Source organism: Epinephelus moara, chromosome 24 (genome assembly GCF_006386435.1).
Source record: "Epinephelus moara isolate mb chromosome 24, YSFRI_EMoa_1.0, whole genome shotgun sequence".
Classification (NCBI taxonomy): domain Eukaryota; kingdom Metazoa; phylum Chordata; class Actinopteri; order Perciformes; family Serranidae; genus Epinephelus; species Epinephelus moara.
Window position 1 is genome coordinate 42,394,582 of NC_065529.1, and position 20,269 is coordinate 42,414,850.

The 20,269-nt window shown below is 40.0% G+C and overlaps 2 protein-coding genes across 4 annotated transcripts in view; both read right to left on the minus strand.

Annotated features, from left to right (window-relative positions):
* Positions 1–16,643, minus strand: part of unm_sa1614 (un-named sa1614) — a 27,967-nt gene extending 11,324 nt beyond the window's left edge. The window contains exons 1-17 of one of the 3 annotated variants that reach the window (XM_050039468.1): positions 14,978–16,643; positions 14,602–14,846; positions 9,111–9,183; positions 8,879–9,024; positions 7,500–7,574; positions 7,242–7,291; positions 6,728–6,857; positions 5,640–5,725; positions 5,451–5,526; positions 2,726–2,806; positions 2,534–2,631; positions 2,343–2,412; positions 2,133–2,220; positions 1,389–1,437; positions 1,052–1,227; positions 519–652; positions 54–145 (exon numbers count right to left, since the gene is read on the minus strand). In XM_050039468.1, the coding sequence (XP_049895425.1) occupies positions 54–145; positions 519–652; positions 1,052–1,227; positions 1,389–1,437; positions 2,133–2,220; positions 2,343–2,412; positions 2,534–2,631; positions 2,726–2,806; positions 5,451–5,526; positions 5,640–5,725; positions 6,728–6,857; positions 7,242–7,291; positions 7,500–7,574; positions 8,879–9,024; positions 9,111–9,183; positions 14,602–14,727 (1,550 nt within the window). In that variant the 5' untranslated portion in view covers positions 14,728–14,846; positions 14,978–16,643. The remainder of the gene's footprint in view (positions 1–53; positions 146–518; positions 653–1,051; positions 1,228–1,388; positions 1,438–2,132; positions 2,221–2,342; positions 2,413–2,533; positions 2,632–2,725; positions 2,807–5,450; positions 5,527–5,639; positions 5,726–6,727; positions 6,858–7,241; positions 7,292–7,499; positions 7,575–8,878; positions 9,025–9,110; positions 9,184–14,601; positions 14,847–14,977) is intronic. The other 2 variants (XM_050039467.1, XM_050039469.1) reach the window with 2 other exon arrangements.
* Positions 16,644–19,090: 2,447 nt separating this feature from the next.
* The window catches only part of fer1l4 (fer-1 like family member 4), a 37,276-nt gene continuing 36,097 nt past the window's right edge, over positions 19,091–20,269 (minus strand). The window contains exon 49 of the mRNA XM_050039117.1: positions 19,091–19,852. Coding sequence (XP_049895074.1) covers positions 19,672–19,852 — 181 coding nt within the window. The 3' untranslated portion in view covers positions 19,091–19,671. The remainder of the gene's footprint in view (positions 19,853–20,269) is intronic.

Sequence of the window (20,269 nt, forward strand, 5' to 3'; positions counted from 1 at the left end):
TAACAAACACCTGTGTGTGTGTGTGTGTGTGTGTGTGTGTGTGTGTGTCTTACATGTGGCTGTGTTGGGACGGCTTCAGTGACGGACTCAGCAGGTTCGCCTCCAGTATTTCGTTAAAACCAGAGTTACCGACATTCCTCGCCAGCTGGGAGAGAATAATAATAGTAATAATAACAATAATAATAATAATAATAATAATACATTTTATTCATAGAGCACCTTTCAAGGTACTCCAAGACAGAATTGTCTCACTTCCTGCTCACTTGCACACACAACAGAAAAACAGAAACAGAGCCTTTTATTCAAGGTCTGAAATCAAGTTTGTTCTTTGATGAAGACTCAAAGGTAAAAAGACTGTGGACATAAAAGCATAAAAGGAGATGTAAACTATGACTCCCAGGGTGCATTTCAGTGAGAAACATCCAATCACAGAGCTTTGCTTATGTTACGACAGGACAGTAAAAGTTGAAGATGTTTAGAAAACTGATTTTATAAGTGAGGTTTGACCTCAGGCCTACCAGCAGGTCAGAGGTCCCCAGACTGTCCAGGCTCAGAGACTGGATCCTGGAGACGTGGACGCCCATCTCCCTGTGGATCCCTGAACACTCGATACAGGTCAGGATGCCCAGGTTGGTCGAGAGCCATCCAGGATCTAAAGACAGAGAATTAAAGGTTACTGTCACATTAGATGAGTTTCACTGACAGTAGCATTGAGAAAGAATTAAAGTTGCAACTAACAATCTTTTAATTTATTTTTATTATCATATAATCTTCCAGTTATTTGCTTGATTAACTTGATAGACCAACTGTCCAAAACCTAAATATGTGTGGGTTTACCAGGTTTACTTTCATAGTAAAAAACAAACAAACAAAGTACTTATACTCCGGAACAAAGGACAATGGTTGTGGACTTGTTTTCTGACAGTTGTATGGTGTATGTTACGACTGGATCCTTGTATTTGTTGCCTGTTTGTCTGACTGTGAATATTTTCATCTCAATGGCACAACCTGGTTGAATAAACATGCATTGATTGATTAATTGACTGACTACCTGGAGCTCCGCAGTCACAGCAGCTGTTGTTTCCTGGCATTCGTCTGATGTCATCAGTGATGGCCCGGGTCAGATCCTCCACGCTGCTCTCCCCAATTCCTCCTCCTCCTTTCCTCCCTCCGTCCAGAGCCACGTTCAGAGCCTCCTGCTTACTGTTACTGAGCACCGAGATCCAGCTGAACACACACACACACACACACACACGCACGCACACACACACACACACACACACACACTAAGGTTTGATACTTCACCTTTTCAAATCAACATAAATACAGGATGATACCAGATATCAGAATTTATCCACAGATAACAACAAAGTTTATTTTTGACTCACGCCACACACTCTGCTTCGTCCTCTGCCAGGAAGTGGTAGGTACGATTATCTGGAGGAAAACGTGTCTGTTATATACACTGAGTGACATATTAACACATATACTTGTGTGCATTTATATTACAACCACTGAGAACTCTGGATTCTGATTGGTTGGTAGGTGTGGATACATTTTTGGCAACTAAACTAACCAAACATCCATGTTGTATTTTGCAGTGGTTTTCAAACTTTTTGTGCCCAAGACACACCAAAGGGCAAGCCAAAATCTCAAAGCACACCTTCTATAACATGTGTTATCCCTCTTATCACAACAGAAATGTTTGTTTTTATTTACTAAAATCAAATTACTATTGACAATTAACCATAGCTCATGAATTACTTATTAACAAAATGATTCAAGAATTAATTTTATACTTTTTAAAGATACATCAAAGCACCGATAACACATCCATTTAGACGGGAAATAATGGAAGATAATGCAAGATAATTTGATGTAAAACAATTTACATATACAGATCAATATTTCAGATACACTCCATCTGTATGTTACTTTGATCTGGAATATCTGGAGACTGCACTGTTGGTTTTGCACATACACATCACATTTATACCCCCTGGACTGGGGAAATGTATTTTATGTAATTTTCTGAATTATTTTATCATTTTATATCTGTATATCTGTATCTATATGTAAACCTGTATTCCTGTCTGTGTGTCTGTGTGTCTGTGTGTGTGCGTGTGTCTTACGAGAGATGAGGTCGAAGCATTTCTTGTCCTCCACACTGGGTTTGACCTGACAGGTGAGCAGGTTGAGTCTGGTGGGAGGTTTGTTAGGCTGGAAGGGACAGAGAAGATGATGATGAAGTGTGTTTTCAGTTAAGGATCACAACTTTAATGCTAAAGGTCAGAGGTTACAGCTCATCACACAAACACACACACAAACACAGATGAGCTCACCGTAGCGTGTGCGATGGTCAGGTAACAGTTGTGAACTGAACATTTTCTCTTCTGCCACATTTTCCTCAACCTGAAACACAATCAGACACAGTTTTAGTCTGACTACTAATAATACTACCAGTATTATTACTACTAATACTGATGGTCAGTGTTCAGTGTGTACATATGTGTGTTTATTTAATTTTTTTTACCCATCACTCTTCTTGTAGAGGAATCCTGTTCTTTCTGTCCCGTACTGTTTGTCTCCCAGCAGCTGATGCATACTGTACACCTGCTTAGGTAAAGAGTCCTACACACAAACACATTAACACAACACACACACATTAATAACCTGTTGAACAGTGTCATAATGTTAGCTGGTGTCATTGTTTTGTGTCTCTGACCTGCTCTGTGTGGACAACAGGCCTCAGCTGATCTCTGAGAGTCACCAGCTGCTTCTTCTCCTCCTCCTGACGCTGCTTCACCTGCAGGCACACGACAGCTCATGTGACAGTTATAGGTGTGTAGTAACACCTCTAGTGGGGGAAGAAGTACTGAAATCTTTAATATAATACACAGCTTCTTTGTATATGAGGTCATACATCGGTGTGCTGTCCAGAGGGAGGGCAGGCAACTTGCAATCAGCAAACTGCCACGCCCCAATTTCTCCATACAAGGAAATACCTTTGCCTCCAGGTTCATCATGGAGAAAGTGATGAAGCTGTTTCTACGCACATATTAATGAATGTCTTGGCAGTTGAAAACAACTCTTCATTCTCTTCAAATATGTTATGTTTTTGTCTGAAGACGTGCTTTCTCCTGATGGTGGCTGTCTCCAGCACGGACAGATATCAAAACACCTACCTAAAGCTAAAACAGAATCTTTCCTATAACTTTTACATAAAAGCAATTTCATGGCACTAAATATTGGTGGGAGCAGCTGATTATTACAGAGCAAGTAAATAAAAACAATGCAAACCAAAACAGTCACATTTCAATATAGATATTCAATATTCAAATACTTTTTTGAACACGTAAGATTCTATTTTTTTTGTTGCTTATGAGAATCTGTTCATTGAGTTTGATGTATAGGTTATTGCTCATTTGTATTGTTATTTTGTTTTGTTTTACATGTTCAACATAAATATCAATCAATATGGATATTCTCATATATACTCCACTGTAAGCTGGGACTGGGACACTTGAATGAATATTTTTTATAACAATAATTGATGAGGATGAAAAGTCATTTGGCCAATGCATTAGTAAATTAACAGTTTTTAATATTGTTGTCTATGAAAGCCTTTTTAATGAATGCAGAAAAATATGCATGAATAACATTTGTTAAGTAACCTCCTGTTTGGGCCTAAATTTTGCTCTGATCACCTGATGATGCTCCATTATTGTAATATCAGACCAAGTATTTACATAATACTACACATTCACATTTGTATATTTCCCCACACACATTACATGTGCATTAAAAGGAATAGTTACCGGAAAAAAACTATGCACATATATATATATATATATATATATATATATATATATATATACATATATATATATTTTAAGTTCATTATAGTGTATGACTAATATTTCACAGGTCACCTTTTCTGATAATCTCCTTTGGAAAACATTAAAGTGTAATTAGCATACCAACAAAACAAACAATCATTTGAGCTTAAAATGTTCATATGCATTTAATTAATTTATTTTTAATCTATATTTGTGTCTAAGCACTGTTTGTAAACGGCCAAATGTACTGTGACAACTTCTCTGTGTTTTTGGTATTTATCCACAACCCAGGTTTTTAACAACGTATGGCAAGACCTGTGGTTAGCTAATGTTAGCTAACGTTAGCTAGTAACATTAGCTTGTAATGTTAGCTAGTAGCGTGGATCCATGTACAGAGTATAAAATACAGTTACACTGGAGCTCATTTACTCACCCAGCCAAAAATAAGACAGCAGCTGTTTCAGTCGTGCCGCACATAAAACAGTTATAGTCCATCAGACTCCTGTGCGGTTTCATCGTTTCACCGTGTAACGTTAGTAACGTTCGGCGGTCTGGACTTCGAGGTTGTAACGATCGTGTCCACACCAGGAAATCGGTCAAGTTGTGGGAAAAATCGCTTCTCTTTGTTTTGTATAAATCACATCCAACACGAGTTTCCATTTTGTGACGACACCAGCCGCCTGCAGGTCCATTTAAAGTAGTTACTTACTTTCCTCTACTTCTAATTGACGCAGTGGAGTTACATGGATTAATCACTTCCTGCCGCCATTTGAATTTCGCGCGTCATAACAGTCACGTGACCGCAAACAACGACAGTGTCAACATACTGTTAAAAAAGTGTAAAGGTAAAGCACAAGACTATCCAAATATATTTTAGTTAAAAAAGTAAAAGTAATTATTATGCTGAATGTCCCATTTCAGAGTAAAAAATATTATACTCTTGATTTATATTTTAATGATGCATTGAATAAGTTACTAAGTAATAAGTTACTTTCTACCACTGGAAGCCTCTCTATGCTTTCTGTGTGGTTCTGCTTTGTTACTGTTGGTATTGTGTTTAACATTGTGCTCCACAATGTTTCAACTGTTTCCATCATGTACACATGATTAGGTGTTACACGTTAACTAAATGTTGTTCAGTCAATTTTGTGTGTCTGTACTTAAGATGCAATTTATACATTTTAGTGTTCAAATGACAAATTCTCATCATAGATTTAATTATCAGAAGATTCTAACTAAGTTTGTTATTACTGATATTTAATTTTTTAATAGTTTTTTTTTTAAAGGTACCCATTTTATTTTGTGTTTGTGTTATCTTTGTGAAAATCAAATATTGATTACAACACCAACAGATGTCTCTCTCCTACATGTCCATATCTAAAATCATCACGCCTATAAGAAAATGAGTCATTTTGTATCTGAAAATTGATTATTATTTGGTGGTTCACCCTAAAACTTTAATGGTTGTGTCAAATTATAAATAATCAAATTAAGCAAACATTGTTTTCCACCTATTTTGACTCCAATTATAACTCCAACAGTCTGTTAGCACCTCCTACAGCCTGCAGTGTTCATTACAGTCACAGTGTAGAAGAGTACTTGTCATCATACCGTGGTCAGGACTCCATTCAGCTCCTCCATGTACTGCTTCAGCCTTTGAGTGGTGGACACACACTCCTGCAGGAAACTATACACACACACACACAGAGATACACAGATACAGTAAATACAGTCAGTTTACTGCATGTGGGCTTGTTTCTGTGTGTGTGTGTGTGTGTGTGTGTGTGTGTGTGTTCTTACTTGTTGTGGCTGTGGTAGTGTTTGATGAGGTTCTGCAGCAAGTCGACTCCTCTCTTTGTTTTTATCTCGTTCACCTTAATCAAATACTGACGGAGAGATGGACAGAGAGACAGAGGGAGAGTCCAATAAATATTGGACAGAGAGGGAGAAAGAAGGAGAGGAGTGTATTTATTGGACAGAGAGAGAGAAAGAGGGAGAGGAGTGTATTTATTGGACAGATAGAGGGCAGCATGTTTTATATTAGTGATGGGTTTGTTTCAGTTGGGGGGGAGGAGGTGGAGAAGTTTATAGAAGATTAGCAGGAGGAGATGGAAGACAAAGAAGAAGATAAACAAGTGGAGAGGAGAGGATAAGAGGGAAGAAAGAGAAGGAGGAAGAGGAGAAAGAAGATGAAGAAGAAGATGAGATGAGGATGAGAATGAGAAGGAAGAAGACTGAGGAGAAGGAGAAAGAAGTAGAGATGAAATAGATGGGGAAAGAAGAAGGGGAAGAAAGAAGAGGGAAACAGACAAAGATATCAAAAGGGAAGAAGAAAGAAGAGGAGGAGAAGGGAGAGGAAAAGAAAAGAAGGAAAAGAAAGGGACAGGAAGAGGAAGGAGAAGAAGAAGGAAAAGAAAAAAGGAAAAAGTAGAGGAAAGAAGAGGATGAAAAGGAGGAAGAATGAGGAAGAGGAGGACGAGGAGGAGAAAGAAGGAGAGGAAAAAGATGAGGAAGAGGAAAGCAGAAGGAGAAGACAGGGGAAATAGAAGTAGAGGATAAGGATAGAATAAGGAAGAAGAATGAGGAGGAGGAGAATGAAAAAGAAGGAAAAAGAGGAGGGGAAAAGAGGAAGAAGAGGAGAATGTGAAGGAAGAAGAATGAGGAGGAGAAAGGAGAAGAAAGAAGACAAAAAGAAAGAGGGGGGAAAGAATGAGGAGAAAGAACAGGAGAGAAAATGGGAGTAAGGGATGAAGAGGAAAAATGAGAAGGAGGAGAAGGAAAAGACAAAGAAGGAGAAAGCAGAAGAACACTGAGGAGGTAAAGGTGAAGGAGCAGGAGGTGGAGGAGTAGGAGGAGGCGGGGTTAAAGATGGAGGCGGAGTTACTGACCTCACACATGCTCAGTTGGAAGGAGCGTCTCTCCTTCTCGAGCTCCTCTGCGATCTCTCCTCCGCTCACCTCGCTCCTCACCATCCCATACTGACGAGCCAGCTCCCTCTTCTCCTTCTCCACCTGCTTACTGCACACACACACACACGCACACACACACACACACACACACACACACACACGGTTTGTAACCTGTCAATCATAATCCATTAACAGTTACTGTAATCATCTTTTTAAATGGATCCATTTACAAACATTCTTCTATCCAGCTGTTCTTTGAAGCCTCAAGAGACAAAGTAAAATATTATTTTGGTCAAAAGTCCTGATCTGTCGGTATTAGAAAAGGATATTTTACAATTAAAATAAAAACATGCTCGCTCAGAGGCTATGATGATGATATTTCCCCACACAAACACACAGCAGGATACTCTGACAAACAGATAATAACAGAGATACTAGTGTGAATGAAAACACTATCAGAGTGCTGAGATAATCCAGTGTGATCATGACTCACAATCTGCTCTCATAGTCCCTCCATGCTCTGTCAAAAGGCTTCTTCAGATCCTACAAAGAGACAGTCAGAGGAGGAAACATGATTTTAATTTCACTGACACAGAGCGCCATCCTGAGGCCATAAAGAGAACATATGGTAATAACTCTTGTTTGTAACTAAAGTGTGTTTTAAGGTTTATCAGTCCGTCCAGTCTGACCTGAGGAGGGTTTACATGTATCGACCAGGTGATGTGACAGAAAGTAAAGATAAAGTGCTCACCCCCTTCACCTCCCTCAGGTCTCCTTTCACCAGGGAGTCCAGGAAGAAGTTGATGTTGTGGAGCATGCTCTTTAACTGACAACACACACACACACACACACACACAAAAATACAATTAAATAACTGTCACTGTCGACAATTTTTTTTTAAAAAGATGCATAACGAGGGATAACACGAAGGATATTGTTCTTCAATTATGGCAGCTGTGGAGGAGGTTTCGTTGGATATTGGAGTGAACCAGTAAAGAGCTAGTTGGTTTTCGGTTCGAATTTTAGTAGACAAAGAGTAGACAATGCAACCTTGTCTTTAAGTAGAGAATTTTTAGCTATAGTTTGGAATGAACCAGTTAAGAAACCCCTTTTTTTTAAAATCAAACATTACCCCAGTGGATGTTTTGAACGCAACAATTAAAATCCAATTGGTTTTAATCAGAAGTTTCCCCAGTTGCAGTTTGGAATGACCAGTTGAGACCGAATTAGATTTTGGTTTAAGGGTTTCTCATGGAAGTTTGGGTTGGACTAGTTTAATCTAGTTAATTAATTAATGGATGTTTGGTAACACCAGCACCAGTCATTAAGTTTAAATTGGATGTTTTTCCAGTGGACCAGTTAAAATAAAGTCATCGTGGTTTCAGACTAAACTGGCAGCGACTAATATCAGGTGCAGGTGTTGTGACCTCAAGTGTAACCCTGTTAAAATAGTAATAAGAAATGCAACTACTAAGTTATGTCATCAAAGTAATGTAACTTATTACATTTAATTACTTTTTGATCATATTTCTAACTAATTATACTGGGAGATAAAGCAGAACAGTCCTAAAAACATAAGTGCAAAAGCGTGCACTCAAATTTGTCCCAGCAGCTTTTCTGTCTTGAAATATGGCAAAAGACGACATTCCTGCGAACAGATGCAGTGCAATACATTGAGCATTATATTCTACATGTAAACTTTTTTTTTTTTAAATCTTTATTTATTTATTTATTTTGATAGGGATGATGCCATTTAACATAGTTCCAGCACAGAGTATGAGACTGATGTGTTGCACAGAGAGTTTATAGCCAATGCTAATTTTCAGCTCTCGTCTCTAGCTGGGGTTTTCACATGTCGGCCTACAATGTTATGAAAAATGTACAGTTTTAAACATCATAAAATCACAATACACTAACCACTATAACCGCTGTGTAATCACCAACTATTTGATTAGCGAATTAAATAATAATAAAATTGAATCACATATTTTTTCTCAGTGGCTGTAACTGATTACCTTTATATTTATTTTGCAATTTAATAATATATTTCCGTCACATGTAACTAGTTGCTACCAAACACTGGTGACCTCTGACCTCTGTGACATCACACTGCTGTCACTGCTGACTCACCAGGTTCTTCATGGGAGAGAGGAGCTCTTTAGAAAAGTCTGCCAGTCGACAGAAAGCAGAGCCGACCTCCGACTCTCCGTTTGAGTGACAGTTGACCGACAGCTTCTCCATCGAATTAATGTACTGCTCCAGATGAGTCACATGTTCTGACGGAGAGAGGCGGTGTTAGTACAGGAAGTCACGCATGCGTGTGTGTGTGTGTGTGTGTGTGTGTGTGTGTGTTTGTGGGTACCTTGTCCAGCAGTGTATTTGGCTTTAGCAGCTTTCTTCATCTTCTGCAACACCAACCGGTCACTGTCCAAAACCTAAACACACACACACACAGACACACACACATTTACTGTAACAGTTCATATATTCAATCCTCAGTGATGTTTTAACCATCAGTGTGTGAATCTGCTGAACATGTGTGTGTTGACGTAGCGGCACTAATTCACCTGCTGACTCAACACACACACAGAGGTCGAGCTTTGTTCTCTGACAACAGACAGCTACATTCCTCTGTGTGTGTGTGTGTGTGTGTGTGTGTGTGTGTGTGTGTGTGTGTGTGTCACTTTGCAGCGAGATCTCTGTCTTTATTATTCCTGGATGCATCAGACCACAGCGGACATTCTGACTCGTCACAGTGAAGCACAGGTGGTAATAAAAACTGTTACTAATAAAGTTCTATTCAAGCGTCCCCGTTAGTCATGACAGCGTGACAGTGAGCCAGCACGCACATTAAACCAGGAGCCTGAATCCAGTCATTAATTTCATTATTTACACCTGTGATTCTCCGACTGCGACACGTCAAAATGTCTCCGGTGAGAAGGCCCCATTGTTGTCAGTGTTAGAATGAAATGATCAGAGCTGGTTTATTCAGATTTTTTTGATTTTTGATTTTGTGTTTCTGATGTATTTATTTCACTATATTAACCTAAACGGACATTCTTCTCTTGGTGTTTTAGTCATTAACAGTTTCCTTTATAAATACACTGAACATTTACTGCATCCTTATATGACAGAAATGCACTGAAAGAAGCCAGTTGAGGTGGTTCAGGCATCTCCTGCTCCTGCACGCCTCTGTGTTGAGGTTTTCCTGGTACTTCCAATTAGAGGGAGACCCTGAGGTCGACCCAGCACACGGTAAAGAGATTACATATCTCATCTGGTTTGGTAACGCCTCAGGGGCAGTTAGAAAACGTTGCTAGAGACAGAGATGTCTGCTGCCCCTGCGAACCGGCCCCAGATAAAACAGCAGAAAATGGATGATATGATTTTATCTGTATTGCCTGCTCCACTTTAAAACATCAGGGGGTCAATTTATCAACCGAGCACACACACAGTCCTGTGTTTAAACCATGTGAATCTGATTTATCAATTTCACAAGGACTCCACTGGTACTTCAGTACAATGGCAGATAAAACCAATTCCTAAATTAGATTGTAATTTAAAACAGATTGCAAATTAGCATATTTTTTCATTTTCATTGTGGACTTTTTCCCTCTGGTTCAAGTATAAAAGAAAAGCATATCTGGCTTATTTAATTTAATAGCACTTAAATGGTACAAAAACACAGATTGATTACAACTGAACAGATGTTTTATGGAACCTCAGGTTCTATTGATGCAGAGAAATAAGACAAAAAAATAGTAAAACTGCACCCCCTAAAACTGACTGCATTGATTTACGAAAAAAAAGGACATAAACTTCAAGAGTGATACTGGACATCCATCATGCTGACATGGTTGACGATAGAGTTGGACTTTGTCTGTCTGTTTGTATCCAATATGTCTATTTTGTTTAATGCAGTTCTTTATTTGACCATCAGCTAAAATTAAATCATTGTTACCTCTGCATGATGTATCTTTATCTATTTTTCTTTTAGGAAGTATGAATTATTCCACGTGGTTAGCACTGTTGCCTCACAGCAAGAGAGCACCAGGTTCAAACCCACTGGCAGGTTGGGGCCCTGTTGTGTGGAGTTTGCATGTTCTCTTCTCTGGGTTCCCTGGCCTCTTCCCACAGTCCAAAGACATGCAGGCAAGGTTTTACACTCATAGGTGTGAATGCGAGCGTGAATAGTCATCTCGATAGCCCTTTTTACACAGAGACTGCACTATATGGCCATAATAAAGTCTCTTCTTCACGCCGCCTCTGCATTTTAACAAATAACCAAACAACAGCGGCCTCATTCTGCTCCAGTGTGTGATTATAGACTGCATGCCGGCATTGTGAAATAAAAAGAGGCGTGACAGGCATCGCATGTGCCTCTAGTGTGACATATAACACATTTGTTGGCAGCATTTTATGAACAATAACAATGGCATTAACATGGTAATAACAATAATTTACCATCCCTGTTATATGGTGGCTGATCTCGTCCTCTGCTCTAAGGACACATTCACACTGGCACTATTTGGTCCGCTTTAAACAAACCCTGGCCCGCTTCCACAGATAGTTTGGTTTGTTTGGAGTGGTGTGAATGCTCATTCAAACCCGGACCAAATGAGGGAACCCTGGTCCGCTTGAAAACTGGGGGTCTCGGTTCACTTGCAAGTGAACCCTGGTGTGATTCGCTTACAGTGGGAAATGCAAACGGACTATCCAGCGAACCAAAGACAGGAAGTGACGTAGAGTGCAGTGCATTTTGGGTAGAAAAAAAACAAAGCCAACAGCGCGAACCGGGAGAAGCAGAGGTAAAAAAAAAAAAAAGAAAAAGTTGGGAAATGTCTTGTGGGCAGAGGTGGAGTAGTGAGGAGGTGCAGGCACTTATGATATATGGTCAGAGGACTATATATCGCAGTTGCTTGTGGCTACCGACAATCGATTTCCGTTTCGGTCCTGGCCAATCAATAAGCCAGGTTTTCTTCTTCCTAATGCTTTTTTTCCTCCTGGTCAGTGGTCGTTTCGGGCAATACCGCCCCCAAACGAGCAGTTATCCTGGTGTGCTGCTGCAAGCTGCTTTTGAAGCTCCCACAGTGGGTTGCACGCATAACTCATTGTCAAAAATCACACCCATGCCAACCATAATCCTCACTGACGTCATTTCGGCACTGTTACTACCTACGCTGCAAGCTTAAAAAGGAGACAACTCTGTCTGCCCATTTCGGAATTGTACCTTTTATACAGAACGGCGAGGCAGAATAACACTGGGAAATTCCCGCCTTGAAGAGGCAGTGTAAAAGTGCTGTGTGTACCCCGCCCCTTGCTTAGGTGGGATATGCTCCAGCAACCCACAAGAGGATAAGCAGTTATGGATAATAAAACAATCGATCAAGCATTTAAAATGTTTAGTTGAATTTCATGTAGTTCTATGTTACTTTTCAGCTTGGAAAAAACACCTCATCTCTCTCAGTCTAACCACATTTCCTCATAATAACTGACTGAAAATCAACAGATGAAGTGAAACATAAAATGAGACCTGCGCCCCTAAATCCTTTAACCCCGCTGCATGCTGGGAAGCCTTCCTACACACCTGCTTCACTGCATCAGTATCCTCACCTCCTTCTGGAGGCGTCTCTGTTTGTAAATGAGTCTGTTTGTGCAGATGGATATAGAACAGGTGAGATCTATGACTGTTCCCTGTGTAAAGGTGTGAGTGTGCATGTTTGATTAAAAAAAAAAAAAAAAAAAACAGCTCTCATCTTATTACAGATAGTTCCTTCCCACACTCGCACACGCCTGCACAAACAGACACACTTGTTCTTTGCATGTTTTGATAAATGAGGACTGTGGGATCAGAACAAATCTTAATCAGGAAACTGGAACCACAGAACACACATACTGGATCCGCCCACTCCAGTTCACTGTGTGCTTTCATGTGACACAGACACTGTTTTAAGTGTAAAAACTTTTCTCATAATGAGTTCTAATTTCCAACTTTCCATGAACACAGCATCAGCCTCAGTGGGCAGGTTGCAGCTTGACTCACATCATCATTAACAATCATCTCTCAGGCTCCTCCTCATTACCATTACACAACAATAACAATAACAATGAATACTAATAAGGATTAATCTGTTGCCGTGGTAACATATGCCGACTCTGTTGGGGGTAAAGAGGGACAAGAGAAAAGGGGGGAGCTTGAGTCTCTGTTTTTCAGGCCAGTTGAGGATCTGAAGTCTTCGGGTCAATAACTCCACTGACCGAGAGAGTGTGTATGTGTGTGTGTGCGTGTATGTGTTGGGGGATTTGCTACCCACTGGTCTTAAGGGGCCCCACCACCCAAACACACACAGAAATGCACACAGAAACACACACACACACACACACACAGCAGCAGAGCAACTTGATAAAAAACATTACATGATTAATTGATTTGTAGCTGGTCAGATATTATTTGTCAGATCGTTAGACGACTGTTGTGATAATCGATTCATTGTTGGACTGTTGGTTGAATAAAATAAGATGTGTTAAGACGTCACCTTGGACTCTGGTGAGGCTGGATTAACATGTGAGAAACCCCCGAGGCAAAAATCAGCGTGAAGCGACTCAGAGTGGGAACTCGATGCTTACTGGCGGAAAATTCTCAGAGTGATGCAAAATACGCAAAACATTTGAATTAACTTTATTTTTAATAATTTGACAAGCATTAACTTGTGATGTGTGTAGCTTTGCATTGTTTGTCTTGTGTTTTCTCTTTTGTGTAATGTAATATCATGATATTGGGCTTTATCTCTGCCCTGACCTGCTGAGGGACTACAGATGCAAATTAGCTCTCCGCTATTTTTAACTGTTCATGGTCCCTTTAAAGTAACATAAAAAAACAAAACAAGACTTAGGAAACTTGGATCTCTGCTGATGTTTAAGAGAGCGTTAAGAGTTATTATGTTCATTCATGACAATGAGGTGAATAAAAGATACCCTTTTGACAAAAAAATATTTTCACTCACTTTGTGCGAGATGTAAAAGCGAGATCAGGCACACAAAACAAAATCTTTGCGACATTGCAGCAATAGTGAGAATTTACTTAAAACATTAAAATTTACGTATACACACTTATCCTGTAAGGGGTTGTGGGGGGCTGGAGCCTCTCCCAGCTAAAATTGGGCGAGAGGTGGACAGGTCACCAGACTATCACAGAGCTGACACATAGAGACAGACAACCATTCACACTCACATTCACAATTTAGAGTCACCAGTTAACGGAGCTTTGGATGGTGAGGGCCCGAGTACCTGCGGAAAAAACCCAGTCTGACGCAGGGGGAACATACAAACTCCACACAGAAGGGCTGCTCCACCCTGGGTTTGAACCAGCAACCCTGAGCTCTGTGCCGCCTGATGCAAATTAGCAGAATATCAACTAGAAGTCACGTTTGAAAATGATTTTGATTTTCTTTTTGTTTTAAATTGAGTGTAACTGTTATATGTTTTATGTCTACAGCTCTCCTGAACCCTCCTTAAGGAATCCGATCCCGATTGAATCGGCGGTGGGAACCTCTTGCAACCGCATCCCTTTGCTGATGTCGACCCCAGCATTTCATTTCATTTAAATAAAATTAAATTAAGTGCTGGCAGTTGCACTGATTTTAATCTAGACAATCTATACATAGTGCACAGTGAGGGGAACATGGGGGCCCAGCAGCTCATTTTTGGCCCAGGGCCCCAGAGCAGTTTGGTCCGGCCCTGACGTCAGAGGAAGAAGCACAACTCATTCATCAGAACCAGTGAAACCTCCACCAGCCCACTACTACTACTACTACTACTACTACTACCACCCCACCCCCTGTGTCTGCACTGACCTCCTCCAGCAGGTAGACGGTGTTCCTGCAGCTGATCATCTTGGAGGTGAAGGAGGAGGTGGTGGGGGAGCTCCAGTCCTCCTGAACCTCCTGCAAAAACTCGGACACCGACACGCACTCGGGCATGGTGCTCCTCAACCCGGGACACACCGGGACCACCCGGGGCAGGACCGGAGCAGGTTAAATGAGGTCCGGGACTGACGGATCAATGCCACACAAAAGAGCGAGGAAACCAGGCGGAAGACCTGTTTTAATAAATAATAAAATAATATTAATTATAAACCCTCTGTGCAGAGGTGAATAATCCCATCAGCCTGTTTAAACACTCCCACAGAAAGCTTATGATTAACGGGCTGATAAAACGGTAATTAGAGACCTGATCCGGTGAATGCTCCGTCAGTGTGACTTCACGGTGAACCGCAGCATCAGCCGCTGTTTCCTCCAAACAAAAGGTGATCAGATCCGGCAGGATATAAACCACAGCTGCAGAGAGACCACAGAAACCCGAGGATTAAAACAGTCCCGTGTCTGTAACGTGATAAAACCACCGACTCTCCTCCCGGTAGAGCCGCTTCATTCAGAGAAAAACCTCCCAACCCGCCCGGTCTGTCGGTGTGTGAACCTGCTCACAAAGAGCGGAGGAGCTGAGCGGGGAACCGGACCCCCCGGACACCGGGACCGGGTTCAGATGAGGTAACCAAACCGGGATCTGCTCTCCGCTCCGGGACCAGCTTCATGTCTTTTCATCATCAGCTGATTTTTTTTCTGCTTTTTTTTCTTCTTCTTTATTCAAACCGCATGGAGAGGCGCGTTCACGGTGCGCGGCGGCGGGGCTCTCTGCCGCGGGGGCGCGCACTGCTGACCGAGCACAGAGGTAGACTGTAAACCCCATTATACACCACTGTGTCTATTCATTTATTATTTATGTCAGAGCTGCCGAGAGTGAGGTGAAACAGGTTTCTGCTGTAATTAAAGTTTTTCAGGGCACTTTGATTTTTTATTTCCTTTAGACTATTAAAAAAAAGGAAATACAAGGAAAAACACTAAAAAAAGGACTACCATAATTTGAAAATCTGTATTTATGGTTATATTAAGATACCCTTAAGCTTTACAATGATTCAGTGAAAGAAAAATAATATTTAATTAATTTATTTTTTCCCTTGGTCATGCTAGGTACACCGGGTGCTTTGAGCTAAATGCTAACATGCTGATGTTAAAGGGGAACACCAACTAAATTAAGAATTTCAGTGTGTTATTTCTATGGCCTATTAAAGTTCAATCAGTATTTGTGAACATGAGTTACGCTTTCTCAAAGCCAGACACCAGAGAAGTCTTACACTTGTGATGAACAGGTTTGTCTGCAGCTGCTCCAAAAGGCCCAGACACATCAAACCAACTTTCCTGGCTGTGTTGCCTCACATTGCCGTGTCTCGGCCAAAAAGTTGAACATGAACACACCTCAAAGACTCTGTTGACGGCCAACTTTCTGAGAGGAAATAACTCTTCATACTAGCAGGTGGCTGTAGACTGTATTCGACATTCAAAAAGGGAAACCAGAAAAACGTCTTGACGCTAGTTAGCCAGTTAGCACGTTAACAACACAATCCAATGCTGAAAGAAGAGAGTGTATTTACTGTGCGCCAGTGAACAATAACACAAACTATCACAAGCCGTTTCTTCTAAAGAGCTAAAGAAAAACAATTTTATCATAACAAGTTTGTTTTGATCTCACTCACCTTTGACTTTAGTTGTTTGTTTACTTTCCTCACTTCTGTGTCTCTTCTCGTGCGCTGAGCTGAACTGTCAGTCAGAGTGATTTCATTCACCAACAGGCTCTGCTGTCACCTACACCAATTAAACATACTGAACCGGAGGGAAATAAGTCAACTAGCACTGACTAGGGCCAATGGTGCAGGACACAGCAATGAGAGCTGACCGTCGGCTTGGTGTGTCAGGGTCTAAAGACAATGAATGGGAGTCTGATTTTGTGGACCCATAAAATGTTTGTTTTCTTTTTTGTACTTAAATGACCTTTATTCTGTTGTCATGTTCTCAGTTCCGAAACATGAATGTCTCAAACACATTTCACAGCAAAACAATAAATAGTTGTTGGGACATGGCACTAAAAAATCACAAATATGAATCTCGTGGTGGCGCTAGAGGAAAAGTCAGAGGATCACCAAAGTCAGTTAAGTTCATCCTCTGGGGACGATGAATGTCTGTGCTAAATTTCATGACAATCCATCAAATAGTTGTTGAGACATTTTAGTCTGGACCAACATCAGGTAAAAGAACCACCAGCGCTGTCTGAGAGCAGTTGACTTTTGTTTGGCACAAATTGAACATCATACTGGTTGTCTGACTTCACTTCCCTTCTGGACTCCAGGGCCAAAATCAGCATTTGTCTCGACATGATCCAACATCATCAGAGTCTCAGAGGACACAATCAGAGTCAGCGTCTGTAAACAAACCATTTCTCACTTCCTGTTGATCCCCCTGCTGACGAGGACGAAGTCTGATGGCTGAATCCTGATTTTATTTCACTCCCCTCACTTTCGTCAGTCAAACTGTTTTCTCATCATCACATTTTATCATCTCAACAGTTTCCTGCAGAGTCTCAGAGTCACTTCCGGTGGTCGCCTATATTTTCTGCCTCATGACGACAAGCTCGGACTCCACGCACAGACATCTTGTTATCCACTGAACAGGTTTCCATGACATTTCCTGATCACGTTCCTGCTCCCCAGAGGATGACCCTTTAAATTTTAATGACCCCCTTAAGCTCCACCCTCAGGACAAACTCTACAATTTCAGAGCAGCTAAATCATCAGGAAGTTGTTTGTTCATTTTGTGGTTGTAATGAAAAAAACACTGCTGTCTCCAGAGGATGCTAACTCTGAATGAGGGCCGTAATTTATAGGGTGGAAACAGGCGATATGTCCCCCACACTTTGTCAGTGGGCAATATTGAACCCCTCAACTTTTTACAGTCCAAAAGCGAACGTCATATTAAAAAAAGGCAGGAATGTTGTGACAGTTTATATCTGCATGCGTATGAATGCAATATCTATTTTATTAACAGCATGGCTTGTGTGTTAGAGCACACGACCATATTGCTAACCTGTAACTGCATGTTTTAACATTTTTTTAAGACCTACATAATGACAATTGTATTTTATTTATGTTTACTTTTCTATTACTTTGAATGGCTTCTGTTTTACCTTGACAACTTTGTTTGCTGTAGTTAATGCTCTTTATGTCTCTATGCTGTCTTTGTCCACTGAATTTTATCCTTTTATTGGTTTCAACACATCTTGCCAAAGGACCACAGTTGAAAATGAGCCAGCTGACTAACACTGGCACATCTACAGAAATGTTGATTGATGTGCGTTGTCCTTATAAATACAATATATTAAATAAATGGAGAGTATAAAACGAGAATAACTTGAAAACTAAAAAGAATTTCAAAAGAGCTCGTAGTGTCCAGTTTAAACATTGTAAGAGGAGATACATTTTGAAATCTTGAGCTCCGTAGAATTTAATGAAATTATTTATGAAATATCTCAATAAATTTAAGAAAAAATTATGAGATTAAAATAGTTTATTTTCACATGCTGATGCATCTTACTTGTGATTTTACACATTTTACATTATTGCACTGTCTTTATTGTTTTTGTGCAGCGTTTCCTAATCAATGTGACGTGTATTTTACCTGAAGTAAACAGTAACTTTACTTAAAAACAAGGTCTGTGTGAAATTTGACAACATGATTTTTAAAAACCTCGAGACTCTAGTCTTAGATAATAAATAGAAATTTTGATATTTATATTGCTTTGAGGTGTAGGGCAGATATGAGGGAACTAAATCCAAACAATAGGTCAAAAAATACATGAAATTAGGTAGCTATTTGGGATCAGCAGGTCCCGATAAGTATAAAAAACTAAACATTGCCAGTGCTAATTAAGTCCCAATGTTCTCAAACGAGTCGATATCAAATTGATATTGATATCATCAGATTATTGCTGTTGCTGAAATTGGTCAAATTTGTTGTCATATCAAACTACAAACATCCTTAATCATAAATAAACAAGTTTCAATCATGAAATCTGATCAGGTTTAGGACCTTGTCCACTTTTGTGTTGGGTGTGGCTGCAGACTGACTCGGCAGAGATGGCTTCCATCTTGTTTCTCACATGAATCAGTGTATTGTGTACTTACTACCACTAGATGGCGTATTAGAGTGTCCACGAATGAGGACAACAGGTCTAAGTTAAGCAGAATGAAGTATAAGGTCAAGTAAACCTAAAATGTGATGTCCTTACATGAGGACACAGGGTCTCAGGAGGATATTGATTTTTTTCATCATCTTTTGTGGTTAAAAAATGTTTCTCTTATGGACATATGAAAATTATGAAAAAACTTGGTTGTGTGGTTTATTTTATTAATTACAGTTTTTTCAAATATTTAACCAAATGTTTTTTAATAGTCTGTTCACTTCCTGTGACTGATATTAATATTTATTTACTTATTTACTCAGAAAAAACTTCTAACATTCAGATTGAGCAAACTGGTACAAATGAGAATATAAATGCAAAATTCAACAAAAAATATTAATATACATATTATTTATTTTTATTAATTTACTTTCTTTAATATAAAATTTGCAACCACATTTATATTTAATCAACAAAATTACACATTTGTACAATAGAGTTATGCTTATGTTTTGGTGCTGATTCATCTGTCAGATTTGTGCTTATCCACAAATCCTTCCAGCGCTGCCCGACATGTTTAATTTACAGAATATAAATATGTGACTTAAATCTGCAGTAATCATCCAGTAATTTCCTCTGATGAATCCAACAGTAAAACCAAATCTCTGATTTTTGCTCCCATGATCCAAGTTGTGTTTATATACATGAGGATGCTGGGTAATGTAGTGCAGTCAGTGTACACTTATTAAATCACAAGTTTTACTGATCAGACTAAATATGACATGAGTTCAGGATCAGAAACCTGATACAGTTTGTGACATCCAGAAGGAGGTGAGGAAGACTCCCTGCAGGTTTCTTCATCCTTTGACGATGAGGGTGGAGATCTGCTGCGGCAGCGTGTAGATGATGAGGGCGAGGAAGAGCGTGAGGATGGCGAGGATGGCCAGAGCGATGATGAACTTCTTGAACTTCTTCCAGATGAGGAAGATGAAGGTCTTCATCGGGTTGACGAACCAGTTGAAGCTGGTAGAGGGACGACTGGAGGGAGGACAGAAGATGGTTTATACATGTGTAAACCCAGACCTACGATTAAAGGTCTGCTTGCACAAGCATTTACTGTTTAAAAACAGTAGTTTATCAGCTAGTGCAGCAATGAGGCCTACGTCAATAACAAATGAATTTAGATGTGCAATTGTGTGTGGAGGCCTTAACTTAATAACTTTTCATGTCAGGACAAAACAATTGTGAGCTTATCCTTAGCACGTGTACTAACAGGAACTAAGAAACGTGATCATATTTCTCCTGTTTTAGCTTCTCTGCACTGGCTCCCTGTAAAATCCAGAATTGAATTTAAAATCCTACTGTTAACTTATAAAGCTCTAAATGGTCAAGCTCCGTCATATCTTAGAGAGCTCATAGTGCCATATTATCCCACCAGAACACTGCGCTCTGAGA